Source organism: Myotis yumanensis, unplaced genomic scaffold, assembly GCF_028538775.1.
Source record: "Myotis yumanensis isolate MYYU_CA2020_CCGP unplaced genomic scaffold, mMyoYum1.0.hap1 SCAF_6, whole genome shotgun sequence".
Classification (NCBI taxonomy): Eukaryota; Metazoa; Chordata; class Mammalia; order Chiroptera; family Vespertilionidae; genus Myotis; species Myotis yumanensis.
Window position 1 is genome coordinate 20,924,219 of NW_027223757.1, and position 25,512 is coordinate 20,949,730.

General features: G+C 35.4%; 1 protein-coding gene across 1 annotated transcript in view; it reads left to right on the forward strand.

The window, feature by feature from the left end:
* ENPP1 (ectonucleotide pyrophosphatase/phosphodiesterase 1) overlaps window positions 1-25,512 on the forward strand; it is a 60,629-nt gene that overhangs the window by 28,295 nt on the left and 6,822 nt on the right. Inside the window, exons 6-23 of the mRNA XM_070417706.1 lie at window positions 1,751-1,848; window positions 3,082-3,161; window positions 4,204-4,323; window positions 5,728-5,837; window positions 7,626-7,691; window positions 7,984-8,056; window positions 9,094-9,202; window positions 10,585-10,716; window positions 13,276-13,307; window positions 14,305-14,432; window positions 15,543-15,612; window positions 16,523-16,610; window positions 18,121-18,290; window positions 19,089-19,140; window positions 20,459-20,613; window positions 22,181-22,310; window positions 24,180-24,260; window positions 25,100-25,232. Coding sequence (XP_070273807.1) covers window positions 1,751-1,848; window positions 3,082-3,161; window positions 4,204-4,323; window positions 5,728-5,837; window positions 7,626-7,691; window positions 7,984-8,056; window positions 9,094-9,202; window positions 10,585-10,716; window positions 13,276-13,307; window positions 14,305-14,432; window positions 15,543-15,612; window positions 16,523-16,610; window positions 18,121-18,290; window positions 19,089-19,140; window positions 20,459-20,613; window positions 22,181-22,310; window positions 24,180-24,260; window positions 25,100-25,232 — 1,827 coding nt within the window. The remainder of the gene's footprint in view (window positions 1-1,750; window positions 1,849-3,081; window positions 3,162-4,203; window positions 4,324-5,727; window positions 5,838-7,625; window positions 7,692-7,983; window positions 8,057-9,093; window positions 9,203-10,584; window positions 10,717-13,275; window positions 13,308-14,304; window positions 14,433-15,542; window positions 15,613-16,522; window positions 16,611-18,120; window positions 18,291-19,088; window positions 19,141-20,458; window positions 20,614-22,180; window positions 22,311-24,179; window positions 24,261-25,099; window positions 25,233-25,512) is intronic.

The following is a 25,512-nucleotide window of genomic DNA, read 5'->3' on the forward strand; positions in this document are numbered from 1 at the left end:
TTTTATCTCTTTGAAATGATGATTTTTCCAAACTATTAAAAATGTTAGTTTATTTTTATGTATATAATTTATTTTTGCTTTATAAAATACGTATTTTTTTCTTTGGGATGGGAGAATATATTTTGTTGTTTAAAACAATAATAACAGCAATAGAAAAAACTAAACTCCAACCAAAAAGTTCCAAAAGAAGAGACTTTTTTTAAAAGGACACTTCTCATGTACCTTAAGCTGCCTTTTAAGTCCGAGATATACAGGAAATTTTTGACTTAGTGAATTTTGAATTTTTCCTTTCCTTCTAAACATTGATCATTATTTTTCAATTATAATGTTGAGGTTTTTTTAGTGGAAAAACGTACCTTCTTTCTTTACAAGAAGATCATAATTTAAAACACATTTTATTATACTGGAAATTGATTTGCCAGTATATTTACCTGGTGGTTCAGGAAACTGTTTTTATGTTTGCTGTTGATTGAGTATAAATAACTTTATAAAGATACAGACCATTGAGACTATATGCAGCTGATTCTGTAGAGTCACCCAACAGAGTGTGGTATAAACACTAGCTACTGTAAATTATATAAATTATATACACATCTTTTCCTTTTTCTATTTGTTTTTGTATATGAGAGTAAGCTGGGGAGGAGATAGAGTTGAAAAAAGCAAGGCGAGGTAAACATTAGCTCTCAAAGTTTGAATTACTGAGTACATTTTCAGTGGAAAGTTTTTCCCATGGTTATTCAATGATATATAACTCTCCTGTCATCTACCAGATAGCATTAGAAGCTGCAGGATTTCTGAACTATGCCTGTTTTGGTGTAGTCGCGTAACAGTTGTCCATAGTTGTTCTCTTTTCCTGAGTATATTATTGTATGTATTTTTTTTTTTTTTCCTTCTTGGCTTCCCTGTTTAGATTTTCACACCACGGACTGTGTGTGTGTGCTGTCATTGTTCATTCCTAGCTTTGGATCATTTCTTTGTTGTTTATATTTAAATGCAGTAAATACCTCTTAAACTTCTCTGTTAAATATTAATATCTTTTAAATATATTAAACCTGCCGAAACCGGTTTGGCTCAGTGGATAGAGCGTCGGCCTGTGGACTGAGAGGTCCCAGGTTCGATTCCGGTCAAGGGCATGTACCTGGGTTGCGGGCACATCCCCAGTGGGAGATGTGCAGGAGGCAGCTGATCAATGTTTCTCTCTCATCGATGTTTCTAACTCTCTATCTCTGTCCCTTCCTCTCTGTAAAAAATCAATAAAATATATATATTAAAAAAAATATATATTAAACCTGAAAACTAACTATTGTATATAACTTATGTGATATTAGGTGCCACTTATTAGATTTAAGTATAGACAATATAAGAAAGTGGTTTTTCAGGAAAAAAATTAATGGAAATAAAAACATAATTTAGAAAATAATTTGTGTTAACATTTATTCTGATGCATATTGGGAAAATATTGCATGCTAGTAGCATTTGGTTAGCTTGTAGAATAGAAGAAACCATGGGTGATATTCTCTGTATGGTGACTCAATGGTATGAGTGCTTAATAAATACTGTTTGATAATAGATATATATATAATAAAATGTAAAAGCATGTATATGAATATAAATGCTTATAAAATATCCTTCATGAGGTTGCTAGCTGAGTTTGCTGGTTAACTCTAGATTACACACCGACCTCAGTGGAAAATCTTCATTGGATGTGTGTCTTCTTTCTTTAAACATGTTCTTTTTTCCTATTGCCCAGGTTTGAAACACCTCCTACCCTCTTATTTTCTTTGGATGGTTTCAGAGCAGAATATTTACACACCTGGGGTGGACTCCTTCCTGTTATTAGCAGACTAAGTGAGTAACTTCTGAGTTTACTATTGGAGTATCACGATTTCAATGAGATAGTCAAGGGACACAGTCTTTTTTTGGAAAAGTACTGGCAGTTTGAACTTGACTGTTTCACTAAACTTCCCTGATATGGAGTGGTTGAACTTGATAATAAGGAACTAGTGTTTAATATTGTAATTACTCTAAAGCTTCCCTTTAAATACTGCTAAAATTTGTTTTTTATTTCTTACTGGAAGAAAATAGTTTTTAGAAATATCATTTGACATAAAAATTCCTTAGTGAAGAGCCTGCATAGGCAAGGAAGGCCCTGTTCTCACCAGCCAGGACCATGGGCCTTCAAGCTTGCATCTGGCCCTTTGTTACCAGGGGGAGAAAGGTTTTTCTTGATGGCATCAAACATGGCACCCTGAGTTCAGAATTAAGTAGCTGTGGGTACTGATATGTGAAGTTTAAAAGATACCAATACACAATTAGCCCGTCTAGCTTGAAATAATTGGGGAATGTGGTCTGTCATTATGAAGTGTTTGGAAGGCAGTGAGATAGACACATGCCAATCTAAGGAACATTGTGAGGCAATTAGGTATTATAATGCTAGAATCATTAGTTATATGTTCCTTCCTCAGTAGCAGATGCAGAAGGAGCTGATTCAGGAACAATCTGACTTCTACTCTTTCTCTGACTTGAAAACAGAATATGCCTTTTTTTCTTTCAGCAGCATTGAGTTTGTCCAATGTGAGCTAGTTCTGAATCTATGGGTTGGGACATGGTCACCCCAGCTACCATTTCACCCTAGTTTTAATTTTACACAGATTTAGCTACTAGTTCAATTTTGTTGTTGTTGTTGCTATTGTCTTGTGTGTGTTTTTGAGTGTGTTTTTTGGACTACCTCTTGCAATTTAGGTATGTGACCACTAAATAGTCACAAAGATCTAACAAGCATCATTATTATAAATGGTCCATCTGGAACTTAATGTTATTGATTAATATAGGATAATTACTTCATTGGCTTAATTATTTTGTTCAATATTTTTGACTAGGAGAAAAATTAACTCTATTTTAACATTGAATTTGAGTTAATAATTTTGCTTTATAATTCACACTGAATTTGTATATAATTATAAACTCCTCATGGGTTAATGTTTTTATATGATTTATAGACTGCTGTGGTACCACAGCTAAATAAGGTAAACAGATTGTCAGTTGTATTTAATAACCATCTTTTATTTTTTTCCTTTGTAGAAAATTGTGGAACATATGCTAAAAACTTGAGACCAGTATATCCATCAAAAACTTTCCCCAATCACTACAGCATTGTCACGGTAAGCTCTGCATTTCAACTTTTATGTGTTCACAGACATGAGATGTCAATGTAGCCTTTTTTGAGAGATTAATTAGATATCAGATCAGAAAAAACACACCTTCTTTTCCAATGTATAGTTAAGCCAAGAAACCTAGACTCTGGTCGGTCTTTGCTCTGCTACTAACTAGCCGTGGCCTTGGGAAGGTCACTTTACCTTCTGAGTCTCAATTTTCTCACCTGAAAATAGGTGGCCAAAGACCTCAATAAATGCTTTCTTGGTTCCTTTTAGTTTTAAGATCTCTGATTCTTAGCTCCTGTTTTTTCTGACTAGTTTTGTAGCTTACTTTATTTAAGCCCCCAAACTATCTCACACTGGCGTGTTTGCAACTTACCTTTCCAATCATCTTTTTAAAAAAAATTGTTGACACTATGACAGATGTCTCCTATCCCCCCCACACACACTTTGCCCACCTCCACCCAGCCCCCGCCACCCCTCCCCTGGCCTTCACCACTCTGCTGTCTGTGTCCATGGCCAGTCAATCATCTTGACGGATGAGTTTGAGCAAATCACTCTGCCTCACTCTGGATCGGATTACAGTCCTGTTTTTGTTTCAGTCAAAGTTTCCAGATTTAATTTGAATCCAGGAAAATAAAAAGTAGAATTCATTTGGCCTTGAAGCCAGAAAATTAATACTTTAGCTTGTATGGATCCCAACCAAAAAAAGTTTGTTCTGCAGAAATGCCTTTCTCAGCAATGCAAAAAGATAGTATAGTACTTTTTTTTTTTTCACAATTTGGGAGGCTGCCTATTTATATAGCCCCTCATTCGTAGCATTGCTAACTTATTACCTCCTTTTACATAATGAAAAACACAAATACTACATAACATTTTGAGTGGTTGGTTGTATTGTGATAAAACTTATTGTTTTGTTTTTCCCTTCTTAAACTGTGTTAAGTTTCTTATAGCTTCAGTAATCTCTTTTTCTTTGATGAAACTGTTCAGTGACTTTAACATTGAAACACTCATTACTTGCATAAAACCGGCATTTTATATTTTTTAGGGTCTTTATCCAGAATCCCATGGCATAATTGACAATAAAATGTACGATCCAAAAATGAATGCTTCCTTTGCACTGAAAAGTAAAGAGAAATTTAATCCTGAGTGGTACAAAGGAGAACCGGTAAGTTGTTTGTTTTAGCGACTAAAGCCGTTTCTTTTGTTATTCTCATCTCTTACAATCAGAGTAAAATACCAGATTCCCTGGTGCTCTTAATAATCGGCTTCATTTACTATGTCTATGGCCATCCTTTTGTAGATAAATGCTGATAATCCTAAATGCAGTTTGGGTAATTGTATAATGAGAGTAGTAATTTATTTCAGAATTGGGCTCGAGTTATTCCAGGCCATTTTTCTTTCTGCTTGATTCTATCTTCTTGTATTAGTAGCATATGGCAGAGGTGAATGGGAGGTAATATTTTGATCTACACAAAGCTAATTATTTCTGAAGGAGGTAAACTTTGACTTCTTTTGCATATGCTAACTTAGAAGATTCTCTCTGTGATTTAGATGTATCCTTTCTATTTTTTAAAATTGTTACAATATTTCTATAGGGTCTATTTGGATAGTCTTAGTAATCCTCTTGGAAAAAGAGCATGATGTGTAATTTATAGGTTATAAAATTCAAATTTTAGCTCTGATATTAAAGCTCTGTGACTTTGGGCAAATTATTTTTTCTGGGCCTTAGTTTTCTCATGTCTATACTGTAGATAATACTGTTAAGTAGCTTATCGGGTTTTTTGAGAGTTATTTAAATTAATAATCTAGGATACTTATTGGACTATGATTTAGAACTGTAATTGGCAATAATAAATGCTTTATAAATATTAGTTATATAAGTTAAAATGTTGATAAATTGGACATACATATTTGTGAATTTTTCTTTTTTTCAAGAGGAACCTGTTAAGTAGGGGTAAGGCTCTAAAAGTTGCAGTAGTTGCCAACTGACTTATGGCCATATTTTTTAGGTTAATTTAGTCTCTAATTATTTAATTTATTTTTGCTGCTGTTCAGAGTCATATTACATTATTATTTTAAAATCTAACTGCTGGATCTTATTAACCTTGAAAACATCCTAGCACTTGAGAAGAATGCATTGGTGTTACATAAACACATGTTTTCTTAAGAAATCAATCTATACTAATAATCTATACTAATAAAAGGGTAATATGCTAATTAGACTGGATGTCCTTCCAGACAAAGCCATGGTGGCGGGGGCCCAGGCAGAGGTGGTTAGGGGCAATCAGGCTGGCAGGGGAGAGTGGTTAGGGGCGATCAGGCCGGCAGAGAAGAGTGGTTAGTGGCAATCAGGCCGGCAGGGGAGAGGAGTTAGGGGTGATCAGGCAGGCAGGCAGAATGGTTAGGGGCAATCAGGCAGTCAGGTAGGTGAGCAGGTAGGAGCCAGCGGTCCCAGATTGTGAGAGGGTACAGGCCAGGCTGAGGGACCCCCTCCTCCGTGTACAAATTTCGTGCACTGGGCCTCTAGTATTTACATAATCTCCTAACTTTTCTTTGTGATCTTTTCCAGATTTGGCTCACAGCGAAATATCAAGGCCTGAGGACTGCCACATATTTTTGGCCAGGCTCAGATGTGGAAATTAATGGAATTTTCCCAGACATCTATAAAATATATAATGGGTATGTGTAGATATACTTTTTCTAGGACTATAACATAGAATCACTTTTAAAATAAAGAAAAAAAGGAAGAAAGAAAGAAAGAAAGAAAGAAAGAAAGAAAGAAAGAAAGAAAGAGAAATATTGATTTCAGAGAGGAAGGGAAAGGAGAAAGAGATAGAAACATCAGTGATGAAAGAGAATCATTTATTGGCTGCCTCCTGCACATTCCCTACAGGGGTCCAGGCATGTGCAATGACCGAAATTGAACCAATTGAACTGTGACCTCCTGGTTCATAGGTCAATGCTTAACCACTGAGCCACACCTGTCAGGCTTCTTTGGTGATCTTATGCCATTGTTAATTCTCTATGGTTCACTTGAGCATAGTGCAGTGCCTCTTCCCACCTTATTATTTACCACTAGAGGCCCCTTGCACAAAATTTGTGCATGGGGCAGGGGGCCCCTCAGCCCAGCCTGTGCCCTCTCGCAATCCAGGACCACTGGCTTGCTCCTAACCTCCCACCTGCTCGCTCCTAACTGCCCTCCTGCTTGCTCCTTACCACTTGGCTTGCCGCTCCTTAGTGCTGCTGCGGAGGCAGGAGAGGCCAGCTTCTGGCTGAGTGGCGCTCCTCTTGTGGGAGAGCACTGACCACCAGGGGGCAGCACCTGCACTGAGCATCTGCCCCCTGGTGGTCAGTGCACATCATAGCGACCGGTTGTTCTGGTCGTTCTGCTGTAAGGGTCACTGGGCTTTTATATAATAGAAGATTATTTTCATTCCATGGATGGTAATTGAGATTTTATTGCCATTCACTATACCAGGCATGGGGGATTCAAAGATTAGTGATATATGTTCTCCGGCTCCTCAAAGTCTAATAGAGAATACAACTCATGCAACTGTAATGGGTTTGGGCAAGCACGCACTTTGGTGGAGTTTTGTAAACAAAATCCTGTGCCTGGAGGAAGGTGTCATTAATTCTGCTGAAGAAATGTTGCTTGGGGAACTAGCTGTTCATCAGCTGCCTACTTCCTTCTTTTACTGAGTCATCAATAAGTGAGTCTTCATGAGGTGCCTTTGAAGAGTGTACTGATACATGGGTTTTTCATATGGTAGCAATTGCTATTCTCAGGTATAGGAGAAATATCCTCAAGTAGAGTTTAGGAAGCATATTTTTAAGCCCAATGACAACTTTCATTTGTGAAAAACTTACCAGTTAACTGCCATGCGTCCAGAACAAAAACCAGCCCTAACCTGTTTGGCTCAGTGGATAGAGCGTCGGCCTGTGGACTCATCGATGTTTCTAACTCTCTATCCTTCTCCCTTCCTCTCTGTAAAAAATCAATAAAATATATTAGAAAAAAAAAGTGAAAACCACCCCCACATGCCATGATATTTTGAATTTAATTTAAAAAATCAATTTGCAATGAACATTATAAAAATAAATATATTACTCACAATTCCGGTGTTCTTGAATATTTTCAGCTGAAAATTCTCACGAAAAATGATTTTAAAGTTGGTCAGGGCTGCCACTTAGGGCAAACATTTATTTTTTTATAGACGCACATGGTGTGTGGGGAAGGTCCGGCGCCTGCATCTAAGACGCTTATGGCATACAATTGGTTAACTTTCGTTCCTTTTTTGGGAAAACAAATTTAAGTTTCCAAATAAAACTCTTACATGGCTTCAGACACAATTGATGCATTAGATTGTTTTAATCTTTCTTAATGCAATTTTGTGAAGAAAAACATTTATATTTTAAACCTAAACAATGGTCCCAGATTTGTTTCATTTTGTTTATTCTTAATTTTAGTTCAGTACCATTTGAAGAAAGAATTTTAGGTGTTCTTAAATGGCTACAGCTTCCTAAAGATAAAAGGTATGTATTGTAAATACTCCTTTGTCTTATAGAAATTACACAATTATTTTAAAATAAACTGCAAGAAAACTTTGATATTGGCTATGAGGTTTGATATCCGAATGAATTCTTTGTTGAGCTATTACAGTCACATTTTGAAGAATTTGCAACCTGCAAATTATTTCCCAGCAAGTTTAGAAACGTTACCCCAGTGTTGTATAATTTTTGTTCACTGTCGATTGTTGAATTATTCTTTTCATTCTGTTGTACAATGTGTTCATAAAATATTACATTTTGATACTGTTTGATTTAGACCACACTTTTACACTCTGTATTTAGAAGAACCAGATTCTTCAGGTCATGCCTATGGACCAGTCAGCAGTGGAGTAAGTACCTCTTATCAGTGATTACTTCCTTAAACCTGGTAATGGGTAGCTGAACCTTGATTTGAAGTTGGTTTCTAGACTATTCTGTAAGATTCCATGCTTTCTGGAAAGAGTGAGTATTAAGCACAATGTTACTAAACCACAGAATGCACTTTAGTCAAAATAAGAATTGGGCGGATTGGTTTTTTTTTTTAATGTTTGTAGTGCTAAATTGAACTGATGATGAATTAAATTCAATATTTTTAATTCCAAAGCCTTTATCCACTCCATATCCCCCTACGTTGGCCTAAAACTTTGTGCCCTTTAAACATTTTGTAAATGGGTAAGACTCCACTTTTCTAGGAAAATGTAGGGTAATATGTCAAATAGCAGAAGAAGCCTCCTATGGGCTCTCCACCTTAGGAAATATTTCTCTGACCATCTCAGACCATGCTTACAACAGAGCTGGGGCATCAAAGGAGTGGTGATTTTATCCAAAGTATAGAGAGCTTCAAATAATCATTGTTTCATTGAGCGGTTACTAGGAAGTGAGAGATAGGGAAACAGCTCATGGACTAAGGCTGTTCCCTATCTCTCTAATAAATGTAACATCTTATTTGAACTGATCCCCTTAGGAACTTAGCCCACTCCTGGCTATGTTTGTGATTGGTGCAGTGCTTTAAAGCCTCGAATACTGCTTTCAGTTTCTGGATGGCCATATCATTTTGTATCATGGAGCATAGGAAACATTTGAACCCAGGGAGGGAAAGCGAATCAGTTCAGCTAACACCATTCCCAAGATTTAGGATTAAGCATGTGTGGAATTTGGGCTCTTTCACTGGTAATTGTCAGCAGTTATTTTGCCCTTCCTGTGTTACCTGACTTGTCTGAGGCTAAATGTGAATCAGTTCATCATAGTATTTCTTTCCACCGAGCCAGCCAGCCCGCCCTCCCTCCCTCTCTCCCTTCCTTCCTGTTTTTCTTTCAACAGAAATAGCTTTATATAGGAACAGCCATTAGTGTGGCATACATCACATAAGATTGGTTCTTTTTCTTAGGTCATCAAAGCATTGCAGAGGGTTGACAATATGGTCGGCATGCTGATGGATGGTCTAAAAGAGCTGAATTTGCATCGGTGCCTGAACCTCATCCTCATTTCAGATCATGGTATCTCAATTTTCATCATTTATCCTTCAAGTTAAATAGTGCCCCCCCCCCCCCAACTTACTTGATTGATCATTGTTTCATTATTTTATCTTATTGTTATAGTTAATTCTTTTTTTAAAAACATAGTTTCATGTGGAAAGTCTTTAGGAAAAGATAATATTAAATATAAAGTACAAATGAAACAGAATTCACAGAAGTCTAAGAGCCTATCAATAAAAATACTTACACCCATGTTCTGATTTGGGGAAAACTTACACCAGGAATTTGAATAGTTAAAAAAATTATTTTATATTAAATTTTGGTAAATCTACTCTAACAATTTTGATTTAATTTGAACAGATTATTATGTACCTTTTCTATTTGTTTTAGCATGATAAGTCCAACCTTTAAAAAAATTTATCTTTATTGTTGAAATTATTACAGATGTGTTCCCCCTCTCCCCTGTTGACCCCCTTCACCCAGTAAAAAGTCTGACTTTGGAGGCAGTAAATATTAATTTTGGCGCTATTTTAATTTCACTTTTACTTACTGTGATCTTTATAATTATGTTTTTATATAGCCTTGGGACTATAGAAGTGGTGTGGATACAAGAAAATAGAATACAAGTTCTTTTTATTATTTTTTTCTTGTTGTTATTGTTGTTTGCTTCAGAAATAATTACTGAAAATTATTTCTAGAAACAGTCCTAAAAAGTCATATCCTAAGGAAACTCTAGGCCTGGAATGAGAATAAGAATTTTACACTCCCAGTTCATATTCTAGGTGATTTGGGGAAAATAATGAGGCTTTCATATTTATTCTAAAAATGTGATATTCCTCCTCACTCTCATAAAGACATAAAGATATTATTTATACATATAAAAGCCTAAGTGACCATCTGACTGTTCAACCGGTAGCTATGATGTGCACTGACCACCAGGGGGCAGATGTTCAATGCAGGAGCTGCCAAGCTGTGGTGACTTGGCAGCTGTGGTTCTCAGGTAACGCACCCAGAACCAGAGAGGAGGGAGCCCGATTCTGGGTGCGTCATTCGAGAACCACCCTTTCACAATCCGGAACCCCTCGGGGGATGTCGGAGAGCTGGTTTCAGCCCAATCCCCTCAGGCCAGGCCAGGGGACTCGTTCACTGGGCCTCTAGTAGTACATAAATAAGAAGAAACATTAAACTAATTTTGGATAAAGGAAAGGGAAAAGATTTTTTTTTAAAAAGTAAAGTGGTAGATATAGCTAGGATTCTGTGTCTTACCTATTAGATATTTAACATGAATACTGAGCACATGTTTATTGAATTAAATTCAAGAAGTGAAAAACATTTTGTTCTACATGTTAAATTTTTCATTCAAGTTGCAGCATGTTTTGGATTTTTTTTTTTTCTTTACCTAGGCATGGAACAAGGCAGTTGTAAGAAATATGTATATCTGAATAAATATCTGGGGGATGTTAAAAATATTAAAGTTGTATATGGACCTGCAGCTCGACTGAGACCCTTTGATGTCCCAGATAAATACTATTCATGTAAGTATAGCTTTATGCTGACCTTGAATATGATGATATGTAGACTATATTCCTCTAAATCATGATATGTCTAAACTAAAGAGAATCAGTCCTAGCTAGTTTGGCTCAGTGGATAGAGTGTTGGCCTGCAGGCCAAAGGGTCCTGGGTTCGATTCTGGTCAAGGGCATGTACCTTGATTGCAGGCTCCTTCCGAACCCAGACCCTGGTCAGGGATTGTGCAGGAGGCAACCAAACAATGTGTTTCTCTCACATCAACGTTTCTCTCTGTCTTTCCCTCTTTCTTTCACTCTCTCTAAAAATCAATGGAAAAATACCCTAGGGTAAGGATTAACAACAAATAAAAAGAGAATCAATTGAAGTTAATTTCCTTTTCATGATTAAATAATCTCCAGTGCAAATCTTCCCCTCAGGGGACTGGATGTGCGGTTAGGTCTGACCACCATAGTATTCATGAGCTTTGTACAATTTTATGTTGTATTGTGTGTTGTTTATATTAGGCTCAAGATTACTTGAACAAAAAAACTTAAGAGAAAAGTTTAGCTACATTTATTCAACTTTAATTAATGACATTCCATTAAAATAATTTACTCAGGTTATAGAATAATATTCTATTATGAGGAAGAATGCTGGCAGAGATGATTAATTCTATAAGCAATTGATTTCTGTCCTCAGAAATGACGTTCTTTTAAACCTATTAAAAAAGCAGTAAGAGTGTATTTTGTAAACAGAAAAGAAATTTTACATTCTCTCTTGACCACCCAGACTACCAAGAAATATTTTTTAAATGTTTATTCTTTTGCAAGTCAAGCCTATTTCATAATTGTTTGCACTTCTGTTATACCCCTCTTTTTTCTTTGTTTGTTTGACAAGTTGTAAAATATTATTGTTATACATTGGAAAATTCACAATAATAAGGCTATCAATTTTTTCTAAAATTAGAGGACAATTTTCCTCAAGAATTTTTATATATACCCCTCTTTTTGATTACCGTCTTGGTAACTTTCAGATACTTAGGGCCATTTTGTTTATCTTTTTGTTAGAATTAACTTCTAAAATGGAGGGGGAGGAAAGCTCTTCTGACAGTTATCAAAATTGGAACCACATATACAATGATGGGACAAACATCAAATAGCCACACACAAAAAATGAGTTAGGTTTGAGCACTGAGTGCTATATGTGCTAATAGGTACTGTTGAATATTTATGATGAAAAAATAGATTTTGCTCCAAGAAAATGGTTATGTAAATATATTAGCATAGTGACCCAAAGCATAGACTACATAGTGACCCAAAGCATAGACTCTATATGCATAACAAATTTTAATTAGTATTTTTTATTTATTGATGGGCGGGGGGAGGAAGAGATAGAGGGAGAGGGAGAAACATCAAGTTGTTGTTCCACTTATTTATGCATTCATTGGTTGATTCTTGTATGTGCACTGACCAGGGATCAAACCGCAACCTTGGTGTATCAGGATGACACTCTAACCAACTAAGCTACCTGGCCAGGGCCCCTAACTAGTATTTTTTAAATGTATAAGAGTAACATACAATAGCTATAAAACCTCTTATAAAAACTGTAGAGGAATGGCAGTCCCAGAAATGTTTAGGATGGGATGGCTAAGCTTTAGCCACACTCTTAGCTCAGTTAGGCCCTCAAAGTTTCCCAAATTAAAGCAAAAACTATACCTATACTTATCTATCTATATCTATATATCTATATATCTATATATCTATATATCTATATATCTATATATCTATATATCTATATATCTATATCTATATCAATATCTATATCTATATATATATATATAAGAATATGTAATACATATATATATGTATTACATATTCTTTTATCTGGATAATTTTGTCAAAATTATGTAAAGTCTAATTAATTAGAAAGCTAGACTGGAATTAGGTAACTGTGGGCTTGCTATGCAAACACAGTTCCAAAACTCTTCTACTTATTCTTTTTTTCTGAGTTTCTCTCTATCCCTCTTATTTTGAAATTCTGGAATTACCAGTGACTATCAAAGTATATAAAACAAAAACTAACAGTTTCCCACCCTAAGCTCCCCTAATTTGCAGCTCAGTTGCTCTCTTTAGAGATGAACACTGTTAAGTTTGGAATGTGTCTCCTCAGATATTTTCTATGGGTATATAAAACACATTCATTTTCATTTTTATTCAGTGAAATCACACTAGCTCTAGTAGATGGATGCATGAGTATTTGACTGTATGAATGGATAGATGGATGGATTAATGGGTGGGTAGACAGATGGATAGGCAGTTGGATAGATGGTCAGGTGGAGACAATTGGATGGTTAGGTGGATGTTCTGTAACTTGCCTTTTCATTTGACCGTGTGACATAATTTCATTGGCTTGGGTGGGGATTCCTAAACATCTATCTTATTTCTGTCAATGACTAATATATAATGATTTAAATGAGCTGTTAGAAATATTGGCCTTGAATTTGACAGTCTATATGTTTGTATTATTTTTATTTCTAATTGTAGCATACTATCAATAATTAATTTTTTATCTTTGTCCCCCTTCAGTTAATTATGAAGGCATTGTCAGAAATCTTTCTGTGAGTATCTTTATTGTTCTATTATCTAATTACTGTTAGTTTTGTATAATATATATTTATAAAACATTCAGTATTTGTTGTTGTGATTATAGAATTAGAATTTTTGAGTAACTGGGCCAACATTAAATGTATTGTAGATTTTAAAGATATTTAAGGACATGTCCCAATAATTTAGATTTGAAAGTTTTAAGAATTTGTTTATTGACATTGTTAAATTTATGTGATAGTACAAGAAAAGCATAATTGATAACAGTAGAAGGAAAAAAACCTACAGCTGTACCACCATAAACATGGTTAGCACCACAATATATTTCTACCAGTCTTTTTTAATGCCTATTTTTTAAGTAAGTTTTTGTCCTGGTGCTGAATTATCTAGACTATTTTATTTTACTTGATAGAAAATGTTCACTTTTTTAAAAAATTCCTTTAAAAATATTTTTATTGATTTCAGAGAGGAAGGGTGAGGAAGAGAAAGATAGAAGAAACATCAATGATGAGAGAGAATCATTGATTGGCTGCCTCTTGCACATCCCCTACTGGGGATCCAGCCTGAAACCTGGGCATGTGTCCTTGACTGGAATTGAACCCAGGACCCTTCAGTTTGCAGGCTGACACTCTATCCACTGAGCCAAACTGGTGGATAAAATTTTCTCTTTTGGAGAAAACTCTTACAATTGTAGTTATATGAGTGTTTGAAAATATGATCATCAGTAGTAACTCAAATATAATCTTGTGACACAGTCTACGTATCCTGGGACATCTATGCAGTGATTATGGTTTCATGTAAAAATAAGAATATTTAATAGCTGGGAATATTTAACTTGTACATTATACAAATAGTATGAACTCATTTATTTTTCCACATATGACTTACTGGGCATGCTGGTAAAATATTTGTGAGGAAAAATTCATATGGAGTTTGAAAGCACTTTCAAAAGAAGTTTACACTTAAGAAAATCTGCAAATAATGTTTTTTCTTTACCTTCTATGATTTTAGTGCCGGGAGCCAAACCAGCACTTCAAACCTTACCTAAAACAGTTCTTACCCAAGCGGTTGCATTTTGCCAAAAGTGACAGGATTGAGCCCTTGACATTCTATTTGGACCCTCAGTGGCAACTTGCATTGTAAGTTTGATAGCCTCCCAGGTAAACTTAGCCTGATCTATTAGTAATTCAATAGGAAAACTGCACAAATATGATTCTCTAGACTCTATTCTAGGGTTTCTCAACCTTGGCCTCTTGACATTTTAGATAAGATAATATTGTGGGGAGCTGTCTTGTGTATTGTGGGGTGTTTGCAAGCATTCCCAACTTCTGCTCACTAGATGAAAAAGTTGTAACAACCCAGATTGTCACCACACAGGCCAAAAGTCCCCGAGCAAGGGAAGATCACCTACAGCTAAGAAGCACTGCTCTGTCCACTTACTCCACAGTGATTATTTCTTGTGCTCCAGATTTGTGTTGCCACTTGCCATTGTATCTCTTCTACACATTACAGTTATGCCTAATAATGTCTTCAAAGTCCAGCAGATAATTGGCAAAAGCTCTTTGCCTTATAATGACCAATTAGCTTCATCATTATACACAGTTATTTTTTCATTCTTGTTATACTAATCAATAAATCTCATTTATTGGCGTGTTCAGCAAATTATTTGGATCATTAATATGGTTAACATCTCAAAATTTGATAATTAACTCTCTTGATAGTTGCCAGAAAGCTAGGGTTGAGGAATTTAGTTAACAGAATTGCACTGTCTCTACTTTATGAGAGACCTGCGCTTATAGTGTTTGGAAATGTGAAAGACCAGATGGTTCTTACCCTCATGGGAGAATTAATATTTAGTGAACATCTATTATGCATCAAGCATTTCTTTAGGTTAAACCATTTAATTGTTACAAACAATCTAACATGACAAAACTGAAATCAAGAGAAGATAAATAAATTTCCAGAGTCACAGCTAATTATTATCACAATCAAGGTTCAAAACCAGTTCTGTCTCAATGATAAGTGGGTTTTTTTCCTCTATACCATATAGCTTATAGTTGATTTGTCTACAAAATAAAAGATAAAGGTGGCTTTTAATGCTTTTCAAAGCCAAGTGGTTTTATTTACCTTTTCCTGGTTTGTTTTAAAAAATAGTTACTTATTCTTTATTAATGAAAATAATGCCATGGTTATAAATTTTGCTTTGTGAATTGACTTTACATTATTAATTCATATTATATGAAAATTAGGAATCCTTCAGAAAGGAAATATTGTGGAGATGGATTTCATGGCTCTGACAACCTATTTTCAAATATGCAAGTGAGTATACCTATTATATTTTTTAAAAATAATAGTTATATCTGAAGAAAAGCTTGTATATAAAGTTTTAGACTTAAAAACACTGACATTATATGTCTTGAATGAGAATACTGAAAAATATACTTTCATATAGCTATTTTTCTTTGGTATTAATTAAAGTAATAGATTTTTGTTAAAATTTATATTCATATTTCATGAACATGTGACATATACCTCCTACTAAATTTCCAATAATTATTTATATATATTATGCTCCACTAACAATATTGCTCCACAGTAAATGAAAGACAATTTGTTAATATTTGAGAAGACATCATACTTATATTCTAAATGAAAATAATACCTTAAATTTACTTTGCACTTAAAATTTTTAAAAATATACTCACAATAATTATCTAATTTGATCCCTGCAGCACTGTGTGAGATGGGCAGGGTAAGGTGTATATCCCATTTCATAGATAAAATTAGATTTCATTGTACTATTGTTCTGAATGTCAAGTCAGGAATTACAGTGAAGTTAAGAAAACTATTCTAGATGTCCTTAGATTATCTGTGCAACAGGGGTTAAAAAAATTCCCACCAAGTTCATTGGGCATAGTATTTTTCCTCTTAACATAATCAGTTTATATATGTACAATGTAAATAATATAAATTCACTTTAAAAAATTTATAATTCATACTTTTCATATACAGTTAAGATTCAATATTACAATTAGTTTCAGGTGTCACAGTATAGCTGTTACACATTTATGTAACTTACTAAGTGATTCCCCAGTAAGTCTAGTACCCAACTGGCACCATACATAATTATTATAATATTATTGACTATGCTCCCTATACTGTACTTTACATTTGACCAACTATATTCATAACTGGAATTCATAAACTGCTACTTTCCTGGTCAATCTAGGCCCTCTTTATTGGCTATGGACCTGGACTCAAGCACGGTCTTGAAGTTGATTCCTTTGAAAATATTGAAGTCTATAACTTAATGTGTGGTAAGTGAACAGGCAGCTTTCATCCCTTCTGAAAACAGCTGAGATAGGTTGATCAAAAATAAGTTACTTGATGGGTACCTTTGTGAAGATGATGATGAGGCAAGATAGGCCCTCACATTTCTACCTTTTTCCTTCCTGACCCCAACTCATTGAAGAAATGTGCCCAACATACTATCTGATTACTTACCTGATTCTTCCACTAAGCTGCACGTTGGTAAAGTACAATACCCAGAGTAGGGAGGTCTGTACATCCTCAGTGCTTGGTACTTTGCCAGGGCTCAATTATATGACCATTGAATCAGATCAGTATGTGAACTGCGTCCAGCACGGCCAGTGGTGAACTTGAGGAGGCACGGTGAAGGATTAAAGAAAAGAGCCAAGAGAATACAGTTGGGGCTAGGTGGATCACTGTGCCTGGATGAGGAAACAGTGGCCCTGCCTGTAAGCAGGATCTTTATTTTATAGTCAGATCACACAAAGCAAAACAAGGGCAAGATGTTTACAATGTTCTTGCAAGTTTCAAATCTGCTTCTTTCCTGTTTTTGCCATTCTCTGAACTCTATCAAGCTTTGTTTTGGCAGCACTTGCTGTACCTCCTGCAGCCCACATCCCTCAGCTACCTAGGACTACAAGGTGGGACTATAAGGTCAAGCTTACAATCATGGCCTTTGGCTATCATTGTGCTGGGAGGGCTTTGCCCTCCAAGCTGACCCCAACCAGGACTGGGCCGGGGATCAAACCTACAACTGAGGCACGCTCCCTTGACCAGGAATCGAACCATAACCCTTTGGTCTTCAGACTGACACTCTAAACATTGAGCAAAACCGGCCAGGGAATTCTGTGCCCAAAATAGTACTTTGTGGGTGGAATATTACATCTTAAATATTAATTCCTTTTTCTGATAATGATACTGGTCATTTACAAAACCTTAAATCTGTCCTAAGTATAATTCTTTCAATGGGAGCTGATTTACATAAGTGAATTACTAGATCTTAAAGCACTTAAAACAGTGCCTGGCATATATTAAGTGCTTTATTATGTAAGTGTTTGCTATTACTATTATTAAGAGCATGAATCTTAGACTTGGACAAAGCTAGTTTTGAATCCTAGGTCTATTATCTTAGTAGCTTTGAAACATTGAGCCGAAGGCTCTGATTACTCATCTGTCAAATATTGACAATAACTTATTAAGTTGTTTGGAGGATTAAGTAAGAAAAATATCTTAGCACGGTGATTGGCATATAATAAGCATTCAACATATGCTAACTATAGTTATTACAAACATTAAAGTTCATAAAAATTCATAGAGAAGTACAGCATATACCTCAGTATTTCCATAAAGACTAGCATAGTTAAAAATACTCTAAATCCCAAGAGAGTTTTAGAGTTCCATTTTAGGTAAAGAATTAAGGATTCATATAAATATGGTTTTAAATAATATAAATCATAGTACAAGTTTATTTGATTTTGAAACTTTTAAGTAATCTTTACCATTCTTGGAATTATGCAGACTTACTGAATTTGACACCTGCTCCTAATAATGGAACTCATGGAAGTCTTAACCACCTTCTAAAGAATCCTGTTTACACCCCAAAGCATCCCAAAGAAGCCCGCCCCCCAGTGCAGTGCCCCTTCACAAGGACCCCCAGCGACAACCTTGGCTGCTCGTGTGATCCCTCAGTAAGTGTTGCTGGGAAGTTGCCCCCAGTGTGTATGTTTTCATAGCACTTTCTGCATAGCATGTGCTGTGGAAAGACTTAATGATCAAATTAAAATTTATGAGTGAGAGTAAAAATAATATTTATTTCTAATTCTAGTGACACATGCAGACTTTTATTATTTATTTTTCCTCTACCTTATTTTTGCCTCTATTTTTATCCCTGGGTGTTGTGACTTGACTTGCAGTTTGGGGGAAGTTTAGCTGAGTCCTGTTATCCCAGCAGTGAGGTCTTGATTATAAACCAGTCACCATATTCATTTTCTAAAGTACATTCCCACCTTATTTTAAATTTAGGGGGAAAATATCTCTTTTTGGGGTACAAAATGGATATATGACACTGTTCCAGTTTTCTCCAACTTTAATATATAGTTGTCGTAAAAGGATGAAAATATGTGACAGGTTATGAGCAAAATTGATGAGGTCCCTAAAGATGGAAATTTGGGGAGTAGTTGAATTTGTTCTTTCTATTTTGTTTTAGGCTTTTAGAAAGACTGAGGAGTAGGGCTAAGAATTTTAAAGTAGCAATTATATTCTCATATTTCAATAATAGTGTGCTTGTGCTAACAATTTTGTCTTTTTTTCAACTGTCATCCTTATCCCTTTATCCTCAACATAAAAAAAAAATAATTTTGACTTGTACAAGATGGTTTTAAATTGTATCTTTGTTCTACAATGGAATAATTAATCTATAGATGTTGTTTGTTACAAAATTAAAACATGTCTTTCATTCCTTAAAAATAGTATTATTAACTCTATAGATGTTTCCAGTCATGGATTTTCAGACACAGTTGAATCTGACCATGGCAGAAGGTAAGGCATGTTTACTCTTCAACTTGGAATAGGGAAGCAGGCTTTTTCTCAATAGTGTGAATCACAGAGAACTTATTTGGTGGCAATTTTTAGAACAGCTAATAAAATAAAAGGAGTAGTGGAGGACCACCTGATATAAAACATAGAGATTTCTTTGCTTGACAGTCTAGATGGTTAATCATAAGGAAAGAAGGGATAGTTATAGTGGAAACAGTATGCAGTATGTTTAGTGGAAACTGAATCACTCTTCATGAACATAGTAGAGATCTTTTGAGATTTTGAACATTTTTATAAGTTTATAATAAATCTTCCAATTTCCACTTAAAATACATGTTAAATGTCTAGCTCACTGGGTTCTTAGTCAATTACAAGAGAGTATAAATTGAATCACTTATCTAAAGTTACTTCTTCATCACCTGTAAATGAAAATTAAGACTATGCAGACATCTGATGAAATTTGTTAGTTTGACTTGGATGTTCAGTGACACTTCAATATACAGTGTCTGGTACACTTGACAGAGTCTCTAATAGATTAAATGACTTGTCTCACGTTATTTTCCTGCTGGAATAAAAGGTGAATTCTGCACTGTTCTTTACTTGATCTTATCTGTATAAAATTCTATACATGTTCAGGTTAGAGAAACCTTTGGTGATCCCAAGGTGTTAAAGTGTCGTGGCAAAAAATGACACTTTGGAATTTGGGTAGAACTGGGTTTGAATATGAGCTTAGAAACTATGTCCATGGAAACAAGTATTTACTTCCTACCAGCTGCTGTTTCCTCACCTGTAAAATGGTTATATAGCCTTAATTTATAGGGCTATTTAATAATTAAATTAGATGGTGTCTACAAAGAACTCTACAAAGCACATGACACTTGGGGAAAGGGCAAGAAAACAGTCTATAGTATTATTGATTCATTCAGCTTAGTCTCATAATTTCAGGTCTGCACTTTGGCTTTCCAAGTACACGCATTTTCTTTCTGGAGTACATCCTGAACAAGAAGCAATTGCAATAATGTTAAAGAATTTTAGCAATGGAATTTCTAAATTGCTGAAATTTCTAGCAGTTTCATGTTTATTGTGATATCTTCATATTACATTGCTTTTTAGACTCTTCATGGACAAAAAGTATACTACTGAATCCCTTTTGTTTGCTTAATTGTTTATGGTGCTGCTCTTTTAATTTTTTTTTGTTAAAAACTATTGTTTCAGTATTTTCAGTAGGGGAAAGAATTAGATGAGTGTATCATATATATTATCATGTAATGCACTCTAAGTACATTGAAAAGGTGGTTTTGTCTTCCTCCTGTGACCCAAGAGAAGGTTATTAAGCGTGGCACTTTACCCTACGGAAGACCCAGAGTTCTCCAGAAGAGCGGCACTGTCTGTCTGCTCTACCAGCACCAGTTCGTGAGTGGTTACAGCCAAGACATCCAGATGCCCCTCTGGTCATCCTACACCGTGAACAGAAATGCAAGTATTTGCCACCCTTTTAGTTCTGTGTGGTTACTTCAAATTATCACTAAGCAAAACATTGAGAGCATTATTTATCACTGTTAATCTTGGCTCTGTAATCACTTCTCAAATTAGGTCACTGAACTGGGAGTCAGAAAAATTAGGTCTCAGCTCTGCCAGTAACTAGCTCATGACATTGAGACTTGGAGAATATTTCGTTTTCTGTGAAACGAGGGATGTGCAGTAAAGGCTTCTCTCTGGCCTTTGGTTTAAATACTTTACGATTTTACTTTATAATTTTATGAAATCATTTTTACAATCAGTCACAATTATTCATCTCTAAATGCATAGGTATGTGGGTACACGGATTTCCCTCAACTGCTCAACTCTTAGCAGATTCTCACTGATGGAGAAGGCTCAGTCGCCTCCCTGCATATACCATCCCATCCACAGGAGGACCCCTGAACCAAACCAGGGAGAAGCTGGGGGTCCTGTTCACCCCCCAAACCAGAGGAGTCAGGCCTTGAGAGGAGTGAGGGAAAATGCCCCAGAATAAGACCACCATTCCTCCTCACTCCTGGGGGCTGTGGTGGGAAGAGAAATAATCAGAGATGGGCTTTGAAAGAGAGAACAAAGGGTGGAGATGAGATTTAGATCTTACTTGGGATGGAAGTTTTAAACTAGACTGACCAGCTTTTCAGAAACTGAAAGTATCTGGCAAGCTGTGCGATGTCCTTAAAAGATAGAGAGCTTAAATCAGTTGAACTTAAAAAATAAAACTATTGTTGATATCACTGAGATAGCTAAATAAAAATATAAGGGCATGTGTGTGTGTGTATATATATATATATATATATATATATATAAAATTTCTGTGTTTAAAAATATATAGTGCACACCCATTCAGATATTTACATAGCATTTCTACCTTAAACTTGAATTAAAAATATATATATATTTTGAAGACTATATTCAAACACTATGAACACTTTTCACATTTTTTTTTAAACTTGACTTTGTACTATGTAGCATTCTACACAGTTTTGTCGGTCCCCATCCATTTATTGTTGTTTAATACCTCAACTATGGTGTTCTGGTTGTTCATTATCAGCTCTCTTATGTAACCAAAGCTGCAAAACTTCCGAGTCATCACTACTCCTGAGGTTTTCACATAACATTGCTGTGCAGCGGCTTTTTTACACTCGCCCACCCCCAAACTCTTGGTTGTGTAACTGAGTATGGAAGGTAGTCTCAAATTTCTACAAATCAGCAATTCCCTATATAAAAGTTTGAAATCGAGTAAAAAAAAACAAACACCTGTTTTCAGCAAAATTAGCACACCATAGTAGGAAACTATTTGCACATATATGACAAATGATTAATGTCCTTAATATTGTAAAGAGTGTGCACTTCAGATAGAAAAGAGATGAATACCATAGTAGGAAATGGAAAACTGATAAAGGACATGAACAGACAGCAAGAACTCCGTAATTTTATGATGCAGTTCACCTTTAGCTACTTACAAAGAAATCTCCTTCCTTTTACATACCTGATACCTGATGGTGCTTTTCATTTTGATCTTCAGGACAGTTTCTCTACAGAAGACTTTTCCAACTGCCTTTATGAGGATCTTCGAATTTCCCTTAGTCCTGTCCACAAATGTTCATTTTATAAAAATAATGCTAAAATAAGTTATGGGTTCCTCTCTCCGCCACGTAAGTTTCTTCTTCCCTGACCTCCTCCTCCCCCATCCTCTTTCTCTCTTCCTTTTCTTTCTTGTGGGACAATGTACATCATCATATTTACTGATTGATGAAAATTGTGAGTGAGAAATACAACTACTAGGGAAAATTTTAAAACTAGGTCTCAAATGTAAAATTTAGAAAACTTTATTTTTGATCGAAAGGGTAGGTGATTCAGTACAGATATTGTAGGTAGGGCACTCTTCACTTTTCTGCATTTCTAACCAGAATTTGAGAAATCTCAGTGAGGTCAGAAAAATGCATCTGAATTTTTTAGAAGGAGATATCATTTTGTTGTTTGAAAACAAAAATCTAATTTGTCAAAGAATTAGGTAAAGGTAGAGCCTAAATGCTCTTGCTCTCTCACCAATACATAGCCCCTAGGGAGTGGCTTTTTTCTTTTTAAGTTAAATGTTCTGTTTTTAAAAGTGGCAGATTTGTATGTGAATGAGAACACATTTTGAGGCAGCCCTAAAGAGGCACAAACCAGAAGGCTCTCGGTGCTCAACTACCCTTAATAGCCAGTCCAGTCCCCGGAGTAAGTGTCTGAAGTCAGAGCCTGGCCATTGCATTATAAAAATAGACCAGGTCCCAGCGGAAAATCCATACAAAGAAGCCTTGTGCAGCTTTTCCAGGCAGACATCCTGTGATGTTTTTTCTGGTAGTAGGTGTTGTTCTGAAGCCAGATATTGTGTTTTTTCTTTTCACCGTGAAAGAGTTTAAGGACAGAAGATTGTCAACACAATATGCTTTAGTTGAAATAAGACAAATAAGGTAAAATATGAAAATGTTTAATTTGGGGCCCTTCTTATTAAAGCTTTTGTAAAGTTTTTTCTTTGAAGAAGAACATATCTGAATATTTTTATTTTGTTGAGGGACTTGACCAAATGCGTTGAATTTCTCCCTTGAACCAGTACCTGAGAAAGTTTTACAGGTTTGGGATAATACTCAGCTTATTTTTTTTTCTTTTTAAATATATTTTTATTGATTTTAAAGGGAGGAAGGGAGAGGGAGAGAAAGAGATAGAAACATAGATGAGAAATTTCAACATCAATGGGCTGCCTCCTGCACGCCCCCTGCTGAGGATCAAGCCCGAAACCCTGGCATGTGCCCTGATCAGGAATCATACTGATGCCTGCTTGGTGCAGGGGTCGATGCTCAACCTCTGAGCCACACCAGCCAGGCTAAACATTATCTTTTTATTCAATAATGCATACTATGGAAATCTGGAATAAAATTAATTTAGATTATGGTATATGTAACAAGTGAATAATCATATGTTTTAACACTCTTGACTTCCCTACAAATTAATTAAAACTTGCATGAAGAACCAGACTTTAAAATCCATCCTAAATCCCACATAAATATAATTATACTATAAGAAAAATAAATATTTCTTCTTTAGATGTATACATTAATTAAAGATATTCACAGTGTGGTATCTCAGAAGAAATGTTCAGTGTGGGGTGAATAAAGATGCTTGAGAAAAATAAAACTCAAAAAAACATTTCCCCTTCCACGCCTCCTCTCTTATTTGTTATTTCTACAACTCTCCTATGCTTCTGTCCCCAACTTTTCCTCCCTCCTTATTTTTTTTAATTTTTATTTTATTTTTATTTTTTTTATTGCTTAAAGTATTACAAAGGGTATTACATATGTGTCCTTTTTTTCCCCCGCCCTTGACAATACCCCGGCTTCCCCTACCCCCCAGTGTCTTATGTCCATTGGTTATGCTCATATGCATTACTTAGCTTATTTTTTAAAATGTATCCTATGAGAAAGTATAATTTCCAATGTTATTCGTGAAGAGTGAAATAGTTGTTCTTTTTATTCTCTTTGTAGAACTAAACAAAGGTTCAAATAAAATATATTCTGAAGCATTGCTTACCACTAACATAGTACCAATGTACCCAAGTTTTCAAGGTAAAAATTTTTAACTCTACATTTCATAATTTCAATGGATTTCTGTGTTTATATATAATAGCTATAATTTATGTGAAAGACCTGCTCTAAATGAAATCACTGAATATCAAATACATTCTTATTGGTTTGTTTGATATTAAAAATTCCAGTATACAAAAAATTTTACCAGTATTAGAATTATGGTATATCCCAACATAATTATTCTGCTCTCTCCTTAAATGTTTATAAACGTTTTTGGTGATAAAAAGTATGTAATGTTTTTTTCTAAGTTACCAAGCTAACATTGTCTATTAACTTTCAGTCTGTGTTACTATTTGGAAGTTCCTGATAATTTTTTTTTAAATCTTGAAATGAATAGATTTTATATTGTGATTGATTACTGCAGCGTTTTACTCTTACAAGAATAAATGTACTTCAAGTGACATAGGGAATTAAAAATATAGAGCATACAAATAGATTTTTATTCTAGTTTACATCTAGAATACTTGTGAATATTTCAAAGGGAATATTCAGATATTGAGAATAAATCTGAATGACCTGTCTTGTTCCTGTTGGTCATTTCTTTTTAATGCTTAGTGATGACATGTGACCACAAGTTCATGAAGCTGCCAAGGTCCAGGGAAGGCAGAAATAGAGTTGAATATAACATTTGTGTATTAGCCTTTCCCAAAGGCCAAAGGTGAACAGTGAATTTTTGGCCTCACACTAAGACTGGAGCCAAACTTGACTTTTATCTCTAATTACTACAAATGCTAGTTTTGAATCATGGTGTTGGATTTATCTTACATGACAGCATGACTCCTTGTTTTTTTGAAACTGCACTGTCCTTCTTGTTTCAGCGATATGGCGCTACTTTCACGGCACCCTACTGCCAAGGTATGCTGAAGAAAGAAACGGCGTCAATGTTGTCAGTGGCCCTGTGTTTGACTCTGACTATGATGGACATTATGATGCCTCAGAGACTCTGAAACAGTAAGAATATATTTCATTAACTCTGAACAACAGCTATCGAGTGGGATTACCTTCTGGATGAGTCAGCAGAACCTTTACGATTCAGATTTATGTTCGTGACATGTCTGATTACACTGACAGCCCTTGAAATATCTGATTAGTTTTACTGTTTGCTCAGTGTTCAGGAAAACATTTAAAAAATATTTTTACTGCCCTGACCGGTTTGGCTCAGTGGATAGAGCGTCGGCCTGCGGACTGAAGGGTCTCGGGTTCGATTCCGGCCGGGGGCATGTACCTTGGT